Source organism: Ceratina calcarata, unplaced genomic scaffold, assembly GCF_001652005.2.
Source record: "Ceratina calcarata isolate Rehan_Ccalc_2016 unplaced genomic scaffold, ASM165200v1 scaffold185.2, whole genome shotgun sequence".
In the NCBI taxonomy this organism is placed as follows: Eukaryota; Metazoa; Arthropoda; class Insecta; order Hymenoptera; family Apidae; genus Ceratina; species Ceratina calcarata.
In genome coordinates this window covers 399684-418171 of record NW_017139975.1, presented here as the reverse complement: position 1 = coordinate 418171, position 18488 = coordinate 399684, and the positions used below count along the sequence as shown (strand labels likewise).

The 18488-nt window shown below is 41.9% G+C and overlaps 1 protein-coding gene across 1 annotated transcript in view; it reads right to left on the bottom strand.

The window, feature by feature from the left end:
* Positions 1-18488, bottom strand: part of MESR6 (misexpression suppressor of ras 6) — a 517920-nt gene that overhangs the window by 220921 nt on the left and 278511 nt on the right. Inside the window, exon 4 of the mRNA XM_026811075.1 lies at positions 3289-3415. Within this exon, the coding sequence (XP_026666876.1) occupies positions 3289-3415 (127 nt within the window). The remainder of the gene's footprint in view (positions 1-3288; positions 3416-18488) is intronic.

The following is an 18488-nucleotide window of genomic DNA, read 5'->3' as shown; positions in this document are numbered from 1 at the left end:
TTTCTAAAGTGCATAAACTTTTGGGATTAACTTTATAGCCAATACATCCCTAAGAAACATTTAAGAATTACTTAGGTATTTATAAATTCGAATGATGTACGACTTTTTGCCACGTCAAATGACTTCAATGTGTATTTCGTAAATGAACGCGAGGAATAATTTGAAGAAGCATTTGGAATCAATTCGCAAATGGTATAAGTTTTTTACCATGAGTTCATAACTTTGTTGGCGTAATAAGATTGCGAAGCCTTGCGAAAAGGTTTCAGCGTTTGAATACGCCGTTGCGCCTTAACGCGTTGACTTCAATAGCATCTCATCAAGATTAAAAAAAACCTACATAGAAGTTTGATTACACTGCGAGGTATCGTGATCCCAGTAGATTCGACGTAAGCTTTTAAAATAACGCAGCAATAACAAAATAATAATCGACTAATTAAGGAATATACATCAAATAGTTTCGTCACGATCTACCTTCCACATCAGCTTTTCAATCAGTCGAATTTTTCTAAATCCGACCAACGTTTGATACGTAATTGGCATTTATACGGCCTGTAAGTAACGCGCTTGAAAATCAGGAATCATCATTCGCCAAGAGAGGGAGAGAGACAGTTGCAATAAAATATTGTCCCTAATTCATGCTCGAGTGAATCGATCTGTCAATCACTATAACATTATCAAAAATACATCCTTTCATGATCTATGACGTGCCGTGCGGAGACTGATGAGGTTGTAAAAATTCTAGTCGGCATTCCGAGGTACTTGACCGGCATACTTGTCCACAATGATGTGTGTCAGACTGCCGCAATTATGAAATCAAGCATGAAACGTATGTCAAACTAAAGATACAGTATGCGTGATGTCAGCCAACAAGTACTGTCTGAAATAGAGATTAATAGATCTCATTGCATAAAATTCCTATAATATTTGTGTCTAATGTGTTTCGTATGTAATTTGATTGTTGTTATAAATCGCTGAAGCTCGTTCGATTCCGCAGTCGCGTACCTTTTGGAAACAACGAACGTTTCTAAGCGTCAGGGGTGAATCGGCGTGAAAAAGGATCTGTCATCCCTCGGGTCAGAGGGGCCAGCGAGATTAACGATAACGTGACTGCGTTTCTGCCAGTCGCTTACTCACGGAACCGTTTCGTTCCGGGAACGGTGCACCACGTAGTACTTCGTTCCAGGTAAAAACGCATTAATTAGATTTCCACTTAGCCGCCCTCTTCCTACCATCACCGGCTGCGACGCTTGCCGCGCTGTTCAAAGTGAAGCCTGTGAACGCCTCAAGGTCGCGGATACCTCATCGACGCTGGAATTCGACGCCGCCGAGTCTCGAATTTCGAGCAGGAATGAGCGGGGCTAGCGGCCGGTTCGAGGAACGAGAACCAAACGGGGTGGAGGTGAACGCGTCGCGAGGTTCCAGCAGGAATTATTTGCCAGAAGAGTATTAGGCGAACATTTACAACTGAACGAGATTAGAAAATACAAAATTTTGGCGGATGTAATTTTAGCTGGTAAAAAGGATCAGAAAAGGAAATTGAAAACAAGAAAATGGCAAGTAAAGTTGGAAATGAAAGGGAAAGACGAAGTAACAAATTTGTAAGTTAACGAGAAAGGGGAGATACGAAGCAGAGTGAAGTAATGATAGGATAGAAAAAGTAGACCTGGAAGCAAAGAGCGTACGAAGTCTTCGTTCCTTTTCCAAAAAGTGGACGAGCAAAGGGCTGCTGGATGCAATTACGGTAATGAACGGCAGAAGGGCGAGATACAAAGCAGCCGAGGACGTATTAGTAGAACTGTAAAAGAAAGAGACCAAGGAGACAGGGCTCGGTTCGAGCAAGAAAACGTAGACGGACAAAAAGAGAAGAGGTTTAGAAAGAAGACCGCAGGACGCGAAAGATGAGCGAACTCGGCGCAAAAATGAACTGTAAGAGAAAGAAGAAAGGTGAAAAGTAGAACGAAAAAAGGAAGAGGCCGACCGAAGGGAGGATACGAGACAAGAGAAATGGAGTATGTCGCAAGTAGATCTTGGCGAACGGTGAAACTTTGTAGCTACAAATTACTCGCCATATGGTGCACTTGGCTATCGCTAGAGGCTTCCAGTTTATGCAAATTACGCGTGACTTCTGTAGAAAGTGGATGAAGAAATCTTGGAGGCTCTGACAGAGGCTCGTGATGGATGTTTGTATTAATTTAAGTGAAAACCGGATTGAACTTCAATCCCTCATTTGGCGGTAACTCAGATTTGAAAAAATTCTAATTGATGATTTTTCAATGCAGTCACTAATAAATCATCCGAGCCAAAATACAGGGTATCTATTACAAGGAAATGTTGCAATTTACTGACACGTTCCTAATACAACCAGCATTAAATATTACATCGTAATTACCATCTTGCACAATGGAGGACTAAGATGTTTACGACTGTAGCGAGAGTTAAGCAGGAAGACATTAAAAGAATAATGGAGCGTGGGAAGCAGCCTTAAAAATGGCGAGCAACAAGAAGTGTCAGGCAACAGAAGAGGACGACGATTCAGATAAAAAACTTCAATGAACCGAGGGAGGAAGGGAAGAAAGTACATGATAAAAAGAGGAGAAAAGTTCGCAGAGCATAGAACGAAGTGAAGTGGAGAACTGAAAGTACATCGTGCACCGCCATAACCTTTTATCATTTATCTAATTAGCCATTGCATTTAATTAGCGACCCAAGGAGGGGAGATAGAGTATTAGGCAAGACCGACACACGGTTCCTTCTTTCTCTCTCTCTCTCTCTCTCTCTCTCCCTCTCGTGTTCCCTCCGTAGTAACGCAATTTTAATCGGCGCTCAGATAACGAAGGGTCGACGGATGGACCAGCATCCGCAGAGCTCGCAATTAGCTGTGTTTTTATTTATTCAGTACCGTCGCGACGAGCGCGAGTCTCCTTTGATTTTCAAATAACGCCAGCCTTCGAAGACCGTTAATGAAATCGCCTCGACTCACCTTCATCGGGTCCTCGATGAAGCCGCCGATGGTCATCACGTGTAGGGTAACCTCGCGCGTGTTCTCCAATTCCTCCGGCGTGGCGTACAGACCCTCGCTGACGAAATAGGGCTCGGGACACGTGAGCCTGCAAACCGATCAGGAAATTACATGAGAGAACTATTAACATCGCTATTTCAAATAATCACATTACAGCATTTTATGAGTAATACAATTAAAAAACTTCCATTGTTATCTCCGCATGTTATTTAAACTTATTTCTGAAACATGAATTATTAATTACATATATAATTGTACTGTTACNTCACCTTCATCGGGTCCTCGATGAAGCCGCCGATGGTCATCACGTGTAGGGTAACCTCGCGCGTGTTCTCCAATTCCTCCGGCGTGGCGTACAGACCCTCGCTGACGAAATAGGGCTCGGGACACGTGAGCCTGCAAACCGATCAGGAAATTACATGAGAGAACTATTAACATCGCTATTTCAAATAATCACATTACAGCATTTTATGAGTAATACAATTAAAAAACTTCCATTGTTATCTCCGCATGTTATTTAAACTTATTTCTGAAACATGAATTATTAATTACATATATAATTGTACTGTTAGTTTGTAAGATTTTATTTGGAGAATCAGATATTAAGTATGAATCTTGACAAAGTGCCTTATTCATGAGACTGGAGACCAATAAAATAGAAGGGTACGATAAATAATGTGCGCGCATCTTGGCGAAAAAGGGATAGAGACTAGGCGAGAAATATCGAGCCACGGCGAGATCGCGTGATCGACTAACATCAGTTTCTAGCCTGATTCCAAACTGTCGGAACCGGCTCGAAAATTTCCAATTGCCGCGTAATCGACGGAACATCCGCTATAACTTCTCGTATAAACTGTAATATTTTGCAAATGAGTCAGTTTTTGTCGAATTAAAGTAACATATAAAATAGCCATTGGGAATCTTTAAAAAAATGTTTAAATTGCCAGTACTAGTTTTTTATCGCCAAGTAGATAAAAACAGGAGAACCGTTCATCTGATTAATTAAACGCGACGCAATAATTTCGCTACGAATAGAACGGTAGCGATGAAACGGCGTGGAGCAGGACTGCTAAACAACCCTAATTCAATCTACCCATCTACCTCGTAACGCGCTGCCGAGGATCTATGGCTGTTAACGAAGCCACGCGAATCGGTTCGTTATTAACAAGCTGATAGGTCGTTAAGTCGTTCGAAATTGACCGCTAAAGCGATAAATCAACAAACGGGGTGAGGGTAAGGACGAGAACGGGTCTCCTTCTTATTCCCTTTTCGGAACACGGGATCCGTATTCAATTATCGGGCACGGAGTTACGCTCCCAGCAAACAAAAACCCGGGTCCCGGTTTCCTGGACACCGTTCACGAGTCCCTTTCAATTAGAAACGGTGTGTGAAAATTAATTACCGCCGCGAGACTGAACCGGTCCTAGGCCATACGAAATAGCTACTCCCACGCGATATTTTACAAGCGGCGCGAGCGTGTATAATTAACTATTTATCCGTGGCAATCCGCCGGTGCCTTTCGCGTGCCTTTTGCCACGTAACTAATAGATCCCTCGATACGGGGATCGATCAATCGCCCACGCGACCGGTGAAATCAGAATCAGTTTCACCGTCAATGTTTATCAAGGATTCTTTCGCCCGACCTGTTGCAATCTCCTTTCAGTAATTTGATTGAGTGCATTTATAGAGAAATACCTGCAGAAAATATAAGGTATACAATGCAACATTATTTTTAATCGATAAGACAAAAATCTAAGTAGGTTAGGCTCGTTAGATGTAATCGCGATTTAAATGAATATCGTCGATGGTCTAATAAATACCGTTTAACCCTCAACGTACCTGCTAGATTACTTCGCATAGTTACTATTCACCGCGATTAATTTGCAAACGACCTTTGAGACCATCCGCGTCGCGTCGCGGAAAACGCAAACGCGTATTAACTACTAACGATAGCACCTTTCGATGGCTCATTAATTTATCCGCTCGGTCCCCATGAATCACCACCGCGGCACGCTTTGATAACGATTTTCTGACAAACATTTTCTAATCATTTTCCCACGTGACAGTCGCTCGATGATTGAAACGAAATTCAATCAACATACCACGTTTATGCAAAACTTTATGTTCAATCGCGGTTCATCAAGGGGTTATTACTAACTGAGAATGTTTTACGACCAACATGAATTTTAATCCATCTTACAATGCGTAAAAATAAAAACTAACGGATTGTTATTTCGCAACTCGCACGATTGCAAACATTATTTATTTGAATGTCTATACTCTTTCGATAATCCACTTTGCCAATAAACTCCAAGCCTCTTACGCTGATACGCGCATTCACTGTGTCGTCGTTTCGTGCACAATATTTCGTACGATTCTTATTTATGAAATATTTGAGTCACGTTCCCGGGCTCTGGAGAGAGAACTCCTATTTCTTTACGGTCGGTAATAACAATAATAATAACTGGAATGGAGACGCAAGAAACGTGCGATACAAATGGTTACAAATCCGTAATTTATTTGCCGAGATAAAAGGTTAGCGACGTTGCGACATTCGAAACGAACCGACGTCTACGGATAATGACACTAAAACTGGCACAATCCACGCTTCATTTCCCGATGTAAAACAGTATTCATTGTAAATCATTTTTATTGTACGATGTTAGAGTAAACATTTCCTCGGCTCAAGACGGAATTCCGATCATCTTCTCTAATTACTTTAAGCGACGATAGCTCACCGGCTCGTTTCAATATTTCACTGTCCCCGTAATTGCATCGTCGCAATTAAATAACGCAACCGGTAATTAATCGCGACACCTGCCCCCCCACTGATATTTTCTATACCAGATCTTAACGGGCGTTATTAAAATTATCCTTGGTTGACTCAAAGTGCATCCGCCAATCGCGCTCCATTCGTTTTTCCTCGCGTCAAGCAGAAGGAGAATGTCGACGGAGCAGCTTTTCACGGAATCAATGCTCATGATAAATGATACAGCTCCTATAGTCGATTGCGCATAAGCGAAATTCTAGCTATGGTCATCGACTAGTTGCAACCGCTCCAGAATGCTTGATTCGCAGGATAAAGGAAAATGATGAGGAAACGTCAGTGGATTATTTCATGTTGAACTTTCACAGACGAAAAGAATGCGTGAAACTACGCCTGTGTCGGAACGACTTAATAAAAATACTTTGATTTAAGAAAATGAAAGTGGAATTTGTTTATAGAAGTGGGTATCGACAAGTGATCGGCAATATCAATAGGTTCCTTAGTTTGTCTTTAAAAAGTCCAGGCTCGACGTTCGTTTCCTGTTACGCAAAAATCCTAATCCAACTGCGTACAGGGTAATTTGTAATAAATTCCAGGCACGGACTGAGGAAATCGATTCGCACGCACGAGCACCCACACGGTGTCATGGGAAACCATGTGGGCGCCTCTATCCGCTTGTCATAACTATATAAAACCAAGTAAACGCATGTGTGTCAAACCTCGTGCGATTAGATACATTGTAGACCAACTACGATATCCACAAATACATTCTTAATAACAGTAATTAAGTATTTTGCATGTAAAATAAGATATCCTGTAGCTACTTTATTAAAAACGTTAGAAAGTTTATACGCGGGGAAAGATCGAAGTTGCGTGTTATTTATAATGCTTGTCGTAATTATATAGAACCGAGTTAACGCACGTGTGTCAAACCTCGTGCGATTAGATACATTGTAGACCAACTACGATATCCAAAAACACGTTCGTAATAACAGAAATTAAGTAGCGTTTGCACCTACAATAAGACATTCTCTAGTTTTATTAAAAACGTTAGAAAGTTTATGCGCGGGGAAAGATCGAAGGTGCGTGTTATTTATAACGAGCGTTCGGAGAAAGCGGATATATCATCGCGGGTAAGAATATGTCGCTAATTTGGAAACAAATGTGTTTGCGTGGCGAGTTAATGTAACACCGCCGCCGTAAATCCTTCCGATCGCGGTGCTTTATCATTCTGATCGCGGCTATCTTTCAAATTACTTACGCACCGGCTAAATTACTCGTGGTTCTTAGAATTTTTGATGGATTCGCTTGAAACTTGAAACCCTGAGCCTGTTCCATCAGAAGAAACAATTACACGAAAGTATCTCCACAAATCATCGATAAAAAGGATTATGAGCGCGAGCAAGATATTGTTTTTAATAAACAAGATACTATTTGCACTAACAATTTCACTGAATGAATTATATGATATCAAATTTTGGTTTGAAGAAACGGCGGGGGCGTCGTTTACGGGCTAATAAAACGCAGTCGCATCGGCTCAGGCTGACGCGGGAGAACGTGAACCTATGAATCAGACAGTCTGACCGCATAGCCAGCCGCAGCGTTTCACGTGCGCACGTGGTCGCGGATGAGGCAGCCTAGCTCCACTCCACGTTCGGCTTCCACATCTGCACGAGTCGCCGCATGCGTGAAATCAGGGTGCGGCCACGTGTTAACCTCGCCTCCCTCCCGCGTCCCAATACTTCGCGTTTTCTTCGCGCCTCGCCCTCGTCCCTCGCCTCTTCTTCCTTCGCTCAACCCTTCACACGTCCATTTAGCAAATTGATTTCACAACCAAACTAGTTCTGTAATTTTTTCAGAATTCTCAATTGTTTATTTCAAAGAATCTATTACGAGTGAAGATCAACTGACCGATTATTTATAAAAATTTGTCATGTTTTCAATTTAATAGATCATTTAATTGTAACCCTGGTTTTCTAATTTCATTCGAAATTCCTGATGCCTTCAAATGAATTTAAAATTAAGCGAAGAACAGAATCACAATATTTGCCACAATCAGTTATCTTCGGAGCACTGAGCTTTAAGACTCCATTATTCCCATCCGGACAACCATGTAACCAATTCGTCCCTCTCTGCGTGGCTCTCTTCGCGTTCGTACGCACGCTAATTGTCCGCGCATACTGCTCTACTCGCGTAAAAATAATGCAGACAGTACCATGCAAAAGTATGCAATAACAAGTCAACACGTGCTTATCTTATTACATTAAATATCCAATTCCATTTCATTTATTGTGTATCCAATTTCACGACTACTAATTATGTATCATAACTGAGTTGAATTAATCAAAATCTGATCATCTTTTAATAAGTTAAATTTGCTTATCAAACTGAAATACATTTATTTTGCAAACAGTTACTATGAATTTTACAAACAATATAAAGTGTATAAATAATAACATATAAGATTGTAATGAACTATCGAAAAGATTGATATAATAATTAATTATTTAAGACTTTTAAAGAGTACTGTACATGGACTAAGAAGCCGTCACTATTAGGCGCAAACGTGAACGCGAACGCCTCGAGTGTCTACCGGGTGGTCGCGAGGCGAAATGTCAAGCCCTCGATCTTCCTGGACAATCGATCATTTTAAGTTGCATCACAAGCCCAATGCGGTTCATTGTGCCAAGAAAGACAGACGGACCGACTGAAATAGATTCTTTTTTTAGCCGGCCAGCTGCTCTAATCGATGCTGATTCTCGCGAGGTATTATTTTGCCTCGTCGCCGCGTTACATGTTATTTCGCCGACCGATTGGAATCATTACGGCGCGAATTAGGTGCGCCCGTGTGACGAGGAACCCCTTCTGGGTGCGGTGATTATAGGTGGATACGTGACTGCCTGCCGAAATCGTGATTTCGCTTCGTTCAGGAAATCGTTTCTTAAGAATCAATTCTTTAACGACGATTCATTTTCAGATAATATCATTAAGAATCGGAAGACATTGTTATTATATGTTTTATAGTGGAACAGTAGTACAATTTTAAAATTATAGAATTCTAATGAATACTTTTACCATAATCTTCCACTATAAATTGTATTTACACATTTTTAGTTTTATTTTTTTAAATGAGTAAATGCAATTATTAACGAAATGAAGATACAGAATCAATAGTCAGATTCTTAAATAGAATCACAAATTTTTTATTGGTTTTCTCGCTGCCATCTTCTCTGACATATTTTTTCACGCTGTCGCAGGCAAGTACCCGGTACCGATTTGCCGGCTGCGGAAGTTTCTCAGTGTCCTCGTTAAACAAACATGACGCGCGTTAAGCCGCGAATTAGCATTTTTATTATGCCCGGCGGCCTGCCATTGGCCGACGTTGCATCGTCCGCCGACGGCACATCCCGTTATCCTTGAGTAAAGTTTAGCTTTCGAGGGAAAAAAACAAAAGGCGCGGTGAAATAGTGTAATAATCGCAAGGTGGCAACCCCGTTTAGCAACAGCCGGTTCCGATTCGACAGCGATCGAATGAAAACTATTGGATCTTATGTCAACGATCAGGCAAAATTTCATGATTATAATACTCAGAGATTCGAATTAATTTACAAGTTTACATTCAGTAATTTATTATAAAAATGAATGATTTTGATTAATAAATTAATGGAATCGACTGGGAATGGGACTGGGACTGAGATTAGGACTTGGTATAAAGAGACAATTGGTGTGAAAAAATAATTCTTGAATCATAGTATTATTCTTGACATTTTAACGTTTGCGTCAATTTAAAGCTATTATTATTTACATACATATTACACTTACTGTATTCTGAGTGGTTGTCCTTATTAAAGAGATAGAATCACGAGGCACGAACTATAATTTTATTAATGAGTGCATTAGTGGTACTGATTTTCATGCTCCAGTCAACTCCTTCTCGATTTCATTTTTTTTTTTTCAAACACTCCGCTCCTCTTTTCCTTCCTGGCCATCGGAGTAAATTATAATATTGATAGCAGCCGCGAGGCAAGTTTTTATGACACGACAGCTTAATCGCCAGCGAGGCAGTAAAAATGTGCTTACCTCTGTGATATACTTGTCAGCGTATTAAATATAATTAAATTCAAATAATATTTATAATGTGAAGAGTCCAGTTTCACGTTTGAGTATAATCTACACAGTTCTTCGCACGGTATCAGAATTATGCATCTCGACAATACAAAAAATTGCGCAAGAAAATCTCAGATTAATACTCTTTTTAATTAAATGCCTGTTGTTTATGAATCATCAAAAAATTATATTAATAAAGTCAAGACGGAATACTGAAACTAAACTTCGTAAAAAATTGAAGTGTTGCTTAAAGGGCAAATTCCTATTCAGCTTCCATTAGCTTTAATCGCATTCAGAAAAAGTATGAATTCACTGTTCATTAACGCGACTGATTAGCGTGACATCATCCGGTGTGACGCGAGTTTTGCAGCGAAGAAAAGGGCACGCAGACGAGCTGAGTATCGGTGTCAATAGGGCGACATTTCCTGAAAAACACGACGGAGCAAAGGTTGCATTCAGCCTCCGGGCAAACCCCGTTTTATAAAGCTGCTAATGTCAAAGTCGATCGGAGGCGTCAGCCGGGAGAACGAGTTATCGTTATTCGCCTCTTAACGATCACAATTCACAACATTGTTTGTACTCGTTCATTATTATTCCAACATTACCCTGTCTATCGTGATTTAACAATTGGTTCGCATCGTGCTGGATTCTAGTGTCGACTCAGCGCGTATTAGTAAGGATTCCCGTCGGCTTCATCACGTAACTAAATACTCCAAACTCCAAATACATATGATAACCATAATACCAATTAACGACGTTGAATCGTAACCACGTGAATTTAATTATTCACGTCACGATCGTTTTTCATCGTACACATCCTTGTAGAATATTGTTAGTCTTTCAAACGAGGCACTGAAAATGATTTATTGGTTTCCTAGCGCGAATAGTCGTATAGCAGGTCCGAGCGAAGGGGTTAAGGGTTGAGTCTCACGTGCAGGAATTAGCATCCGGCGAAACACCCTCGCGCGAGCATTATCGTCGGACTCGCGGCCTTGTTTATGGCCGCCTATCCGGCGCGGCTAATGGGCATCCTATTAGCCGGCGCTGAACCTAGAAAAGTCCTCCGGCCCTCTCTAATGCGGCTCCGCTCTAATAGAATAATTCTCCAGGACGCATTAGTCAGTCCCGCGGACCCTAATCGCGATCGCGGAACGCGCGCGAGCCAGTAAAAATCGGCAGGGGACAGAGACCGTGGTACGATAATAATTGAATTAAGCGAGCGTCGCTTAATGACGCTCGTTACGTGCCCTGCTCGAAGACGGGCCAGTGTTTCCACTGGCAAATGATTCTTCAACATGCATCTAACATGTGTACTGTTTGTGATAATTATAAAATCAAATACTGATATAACAGAAATTAGTTTCACTCGTACAAATCTGATTAGATTAAGAATCTGATGACAGATTATCTAGCTGGGACAAAACGCGAAGGAATGCAGATTTGTCTGGCGCAGATGTAATTTTCTGTAGACAAAAAAGCGCGCGACTTTAATAACTCAATTTACACCTGTCCTTCTGGAATAAGCAGAAAAAGGAAGTCGAACGCGAACGCATCGCCACCAGGCCTAAGAAGCGAGCTTCTCAGCCAACGGGCTAGGGAAAGAAGCGCGCGCGTCACGTAAATTGCGGTAATCACGCGGCTGGATACTTGGAAGTGGACACGGTGGAACCGGTAAGAAAAGGGAACACGGTTCCTCGCGACGACGCGTCGGGGGAAAGAAAAGTTCGGGCCCCGAGGCAAGCGGAGGCTGGAAAGCGGGCTGAAAGCCGGCTCGGGGAGCCTGAAATCATAGGGATTAACGCGTCGCTCTACAGATAATGAACGATCGCCAGCGCTAATAGCGAACGTTTTCCCTCGACCGTAAACGATGCCGTGATATCGCGAGCGTAAACAGAACCGGGCTGACGAGAGTCCACGAGCAACCCTTTCGTTTGCTCGTTAGTCCAAAGCGTGTTTAATACGCCATTCTAACGCTGTTAATGATGATGATGAACAGTGGACAAGGTAAATTGGCTGTGTAGCCGGGAAATTGAAGGAAAGCAGACTTCCTTTGCAGTCCTTATTTTATAATTTCTTCATACTGACGTTTATGTGCTTTGGAAGATTAACAATCATTGGTGTGAACAAGTAATGGATAAACAGAATTTGATTAAGTTTACTTATTTCCGACAAAATTATTTATCGATATTAAAATACATTTCGAATAAGAGCGTCTGTTGGATTCGACATATTGTGCGACTGGGACTTCTAACTGGAACTCAGTAAAAAACTATCCTCTGGGAAACACCGCTTGACCAATCGTTGAATTCACTGAAAATCACATCTATCAACTTTCTTCGCGACCGACTTATTACCTTGTAAATAGCTCCGGATATTTTCGTTCCGAAAATAGTGACTGCTCCCGGTAATCAACTTAATTGCGTACACTGTTCGCCATTAAGTTAACCCGCATTAAACATATACATAAGGGGACATTTTTCTCGGCGATGGATTGAGACGTTAGGAATTATAAATCGAAAAGCGAACGCGGCAGTGTACCGTGCAGGACGCGGCCATGTACCGTAAATTACACCTGTTTATCGCGGCTAATCACCCGGGAGAACCACCTGTCCAGTACCAATCGCGTCCGATCCGATCGAACTCCGCTGGTTAATAATATATTTTAATGTTGCATTAAAATTTGAAAAGACCGATCGACCGTTATCGATCATGCTGCACTGTAATTTCACCCGTTTTCGTAACTAACCACCGAGCTGGCCGATTTAATCCATGTTTCAGCATGTAGGACGAATCTGCGATGTGTGCAAAGGACGCGAAGGATTTTTTGTTTTCACCGGGACATGCGTCGAACTCCAGATCATTAATCTAGCATTGAAACCAGAATTTATGAGAGATATTAAATGAGTATCTCCCTGTTATATCAGAAACACAGACTAATGTATGATTAGATGGACTTGATATAAAACAAACGTGCGATAAACAAAATTCTAATAAAAAGTATGAAACGCTGGCGTTATCTTATTTCATCAATTGATATTGGAAGTATGTTTTGCATTCGGCAGTTCGGCGTAGAAAACGAGGCAAACGGTAAGACGAAGATACGAGTAAAACTTGAGGTATTAAAGTTGGCGAAGTTGCCAGTCGACGTATCCAGCTTTCAGTCAGTCTTCCCGCATCTTTCTATGATCCCCACCCCTTCCGCCCCCGCGTTTCTTCGTCGCGCACTCGCAGGATATTGCGATAAAGGAATTACTCGTTTTTCACTCGGTCCATGAGAACCGTCTGGACGAGTGTGAAAGAAAACTCGGTGGATATTAAACCGAATCCCGAGGCTGTCTCCTGTCCGGACGACGACGACGACGACGACGTTTCAAAGAACGTTTCCTCCTCCACCACCGTCTCTTATTTCTCATTCTGTATTCTTTTTAATATACAAACACGAGTGTCATTACGTAATTCGTTTCACAACGTTCAGAAGAAATTCAATTATTATTCGGACATTCTTAATCAAATTCGTTCGAGCCGAGAATTTTATGAATGAGAAATTGACACGATAGAACTGTTAGTCTAATTTGCATAATTTACGCAAAAAGTTAATAACAGAAAAAAAAAAAACGAAAAACTGGCGAAGCTCGGAGAGAATAGAAAAATAAGCGAGGCTCTCAATCTCGGCCGCTTCAAAGGACTATAAAAGGCTTAATCCTGGCGGCAGGAGTTATGCGCGCTTAGAAGGAACGTAGATAGAATTGCGGTGGTTTATAGACGGCGTACCCTCCGGTATATTGCGATGCGGTTAGCGGTCCTCCTTGTCCTCCTCCTCCGCCGTAGACGGTGCTCCTTCGCCTCTTCTGGTTCTCGTGGGGTGCGCCGACAATGTGACATGCAATATGGTAATCACCGTGGTACGCTCCGGGGCCCTATGCGCTGGATGCTGCGAGCCGCGGCCTCTGAATAGACTTCCCGGGGCCTCGCGAGAAAGGAAGTACGGCCAACGACACACGTCCCTTCCCAACCCCCAACCCCTTCGTCCTGCCGCGTGACACTCGCTACGTGGCGCACGCGGCGCATGAATCACGCGGACAGTATTTTCACGCTAGGCGAATTGCTTTTCCGCGTTCGAAACAATCAAACGTCCGGGACAAACGCGCTGATCAATTAAGAGACAGCATGGAACAGATACATGAATAAAAGTGCTTCGAATTTAAGTTAAAAAAATGTGATCAGATTTGTACTACCACAAATAGTACAATGATCATTATTGCTAATGTTGCATCAGTTTTATAAGGCTAGAGAAAATTAGCTGATTCTAAAGCGAATTGTGAGATAGCGAAACGGGAGATGAGTCACTAGAGGCAACAATAGATCCCAGTTATTCTACTATTCCAGTTCTCCGTATCCTTTCTGTTTTCTTACCGCGTCGATGGCGCAACGGCGGATTTACCTCATCCACCGGCACGACATTTAGATCCAAAGTCGTCGTTTCAGTGATCCCGTCCCGGGAAGATTAATTCGACTCATTACCGGTGAATAATCACTATTATTATCCACGCGCTCACCGTCTTTTAACCCGGTTTCGTTTTTGCGAAATCGGTAATTAGAAAACCGAGTGCCATTAGAGGACTTGTAATTACGCATGCTGAACATTATTAATTAATCACTTAATGACAAACGATGAGGCGAAGTATATTTATTACAGAACTAAAATTAATAAATCTGCTCGGTACGGAGATACGATATTGTATATTATTGAAAAGCTACTTAAGTTGTAGAGAACACGTGTTTTCAAGAGGCAGATAAGGAGGTTCAAGCACGTTGTACAACGATCGCATGTATTTACATGTAACCTCAAGGGCCACGGTGCACTTCGAAAATTGTATATGGGTTTCCGAAGAATGAATCTGCGTTTCGTAATGGCCTGTCACACGCGGAATTTATTAGCTTCTGTACGCGGTGCAACAAACGAATCTCCATTATAGGTACAAAATTGGCTTATTGTCTTTGCGTCGAGGAAAGAAACGAACATCCGATGAGATTAATGGCATTGATCTCTGATCTCCCGATATCAAACGATTATTCTATTAATTAAACAATTTATAGCGACTATTGTTGGAACATACGATCATATTTTTTTTCTCAATTAAACGACGAAATAAAATAATGATTTCGGTAAACAGAAATCAATAACTGTTTTGACAAGTGAACGAGGGAACAGGCAAGTACGAGTCTGTGGCTGAGGTAAATCATAGAGGAACAAGGCAATCCGAATAAGGAAATGTAGGATCGCTTCCTATGTAATCTTCGTAACACAATTCCCGGTAAATCATTCTCTCCGCGTGCGGTGAACAATAAATCTGTCAGACGCGTTGCACGCGAACCAAGGAAAGACTCGTGTCACCGATCGACGCTGCTGCGAGGGACACACCGTGAGTCCGCGTTTCGAGCGACCCGGCAGAAGAAAAGTCCCGTTGCGACCACAGGCGGAGGACGCGTAAGTCTCTCGAGCATGGTTAGGACAACGGAGACGCAAGGGTCAGAAGCACTTAGGAAAGCGTGACTGAAGATGAATTTATAATGACCTTCCGACACTCTGTGTGACTCGTCGCTTCCGTGGAAATTCTGACCAAATCCAAATCAAGATTTTTTGTTCTAATTAAGAAAATCGAAATAATTTCATTTCTATTATATTATATTTTTATTAAAAAAATATCAATGACGACATGGTGTGTTGTTGCGTGTGAAGTTAATATTTGCAAGGAATCTTGGGACGAAAGATGGAATCGAGCCAGTGAACAGTTGCGATCGAGGAATGAATTTCTAATGAGCCACGAGTACACCGGCCACGTGGATCAAACCTGGAAGAAGGGAATCGTTCCCGGGGGAGGCATCGCGATGATCCTGATGGTCCTCTTAGCAGACTCCGCGTGCCTCGATCAGATCCATACAAATGCAATCACGACGTAGAAGTCGCGGGTACGTAGATGAGGCCTCGATGCGCCGCCACGGCTACTGCTGACTGATCGTGCGCATTTTTTTTTTTTCCAACTTGATCCGATCGCGTATTAATGTCGACACGACGTTGCCTGCCTGATCACCGGAGATCAAATCGAGTTCAGTGTACACGGCTAGCGAATAGAGAAGTTCAATGAGCAAGATTGAAAATAGAATGTGAAGCTCGTCAAAACAACGATTAAAAAGACGTTTTGAAAATATACATTTTTTATGAAATCAAAAACCAATACAATTTCAAACGACAGTACAGCGTGTTATCGCTGCGTTTATGGCCGGTTGTAATTTATCGCGACATTTCAGTCTGATTTTCGCAACAAGTGAAGGACTTTGGATAGAACGATTGCTTTCGATTGGTCGACCGAGGAAAAAGACACGGTACTATAAACATTTTTTCTAGGATGCGACATTACGCCACGGTTGCGCCATTCCATGAAACGCACAGTTCCACTGAAATCTCGAATAAGTTGCGTCGCAATTAATGAAGCAGCGTGAATCGAGACGAATAGAATTATACGCAATATCAGATTTATTATAGGATCTTGCAACCTAATTTAATACTGAATCACGCAGTAAAATGAGGAATGTTTAATCGTTCGAACGAAAGGTCGCAACTGAGGGTTTAACCGTCATAATTGCATTCATCCATTGACTTCTAATAGTTTCATCCTCAGAGACTGACCAAGTCCTTTCGCAATTTGAATCGTAGGGTAATCCGACGCTCCGACAGCTCGGTCTCGGTTTAAAACCCGAGAAAGGGAGATGGTATTCTGCTTTAAATAATGACCGGTTCTCTTCTTTTTATCCGACAGGCTATCGCGGTCATCGGTAATCACGTTGTTCCCGTCCTTACGCATTAATCAGAAGCTGATTAATCTTGATCGACGTCCACGAAGAGGAACAACCATTTCCTCGATTAATCAGCCCCGTTTGACAAATCATTTATTTTCGATTCGTCGGTCTTCTTCTTCACCGCGTAGCAGCAATTACGAATGAAAGAAAATAAATAACAGTATTTGCTAGTGCCTTCATTCATTCACCCTTTTGCTAACATTTCAGAATTTCTAATATTCATAGTTACAGAATCATAAATGTTCATAATGGAAATCTGATCAATCGTTTCTTAACTAATGGTACTTTGATGGAGTCTAGTACGTGTAAAAATCATCTCTGTAAACTACGGCAATCGAGAATAGTTTTCAGGAGCGACGATCGTTTGGAGTCGACCATTCTCACGCCGCGCTACGGAACTCTCTCTCTCTCTCTCTTTCTTTTCTTTTCTCTCGCGAGCGCCGACTAATGAACACAAAACATGTCAACAGCCGTGGGAAGTCGACGAAGCGGTTTCGGACCGGCTAGAATCGAGCAGCTCGACGAGAGCCACTTGCCAACTGAACAATTCTCAGCTTCATATAAAACGTGTTTTGGAAAAATTATATCACACTTCCCAAGCAGCTACATACGTCAAGTGACCCTTGTTTATTGCTCTGAATATTTAGTTTCGATAATCAAATTCGAAGTAATGACAGCAAATAATATAAGATAAATATTTGAGGTAAAAATTGGTTTAATTTCTCTGGTCAACGTTTCAGCTAATCTACGACTAGATTTGATAAGAGATAAGCAGAGAACAGTTTCTTCGGTTTAATTACTCGCCCCGGCGAGGATTAGAATTATCTGCGCGCGATGCGATGGTCTATTCATGGCGCAACCCGCAGCCAGCTTCACAGTATATTCACCTCGTGGTTTATTTGCCGATGTAATTGCCATCGAGGCGCGCCATTCTCCACACCTGGTGGAGTGGCCCATACCCTCGCCGCGGTATGGCGCGGTGTGGTTGGACCTCACACACGGAAAGAGCGCCTTCTCGACCCACACGAATTTACTGAAACGATCCACGGAAGCACGCGATGCATCGCTAAATGCATCAGCTACCTTCCCATACGATAGAAACTACACAGATTTTTACAACTATTCTTCGCTGTTAATCTCAATTAAACAGATTTGAAATTAATTATGCGAGAATAAATTTTTAATAAATAAGACACCAATAATAATTCGAAGAAAAAAATATAGAGAGAAATATAATATAAAAACTGTATTAAAGATTAGAATTAAAATGGATATTGCTATCTTTAACGTATAAAACAAATTATAAATTAACATTACAAATTGTTTTATTTTACATAAAAATCCACAGTGTAAGAATTACTGGCAACGTAGCAAAGGTCTGCTGCATACGAAAGCATGATTTTCTTCTAGGAATGCAGCTACGAGATTCAACGGTGGTAAAAGAAATTTCTAAACTTGTTATTCAAATCGGACCGCAAGGGATCTAGGATCTAGAATACGGTCGACCGCAGAAACGTCGGAACGATTCTGTGCTGCGCGTATTCGCACGTCGTAAATCCGAAAGAATAGTGGCCCGGCGCATATCCCAAGTGCAACCGGTCACCTGGAAGTTCGTAAGTCAGTTCAATCAGCCGGTATCGCGGGACGTATCGCGAGGCCAGCTTCGTTAAAGCACAATGCGAGGGAATGTTCAACCACCGCGCTGATGCCCGCTCATGCAATCAGTTATCAACGTGA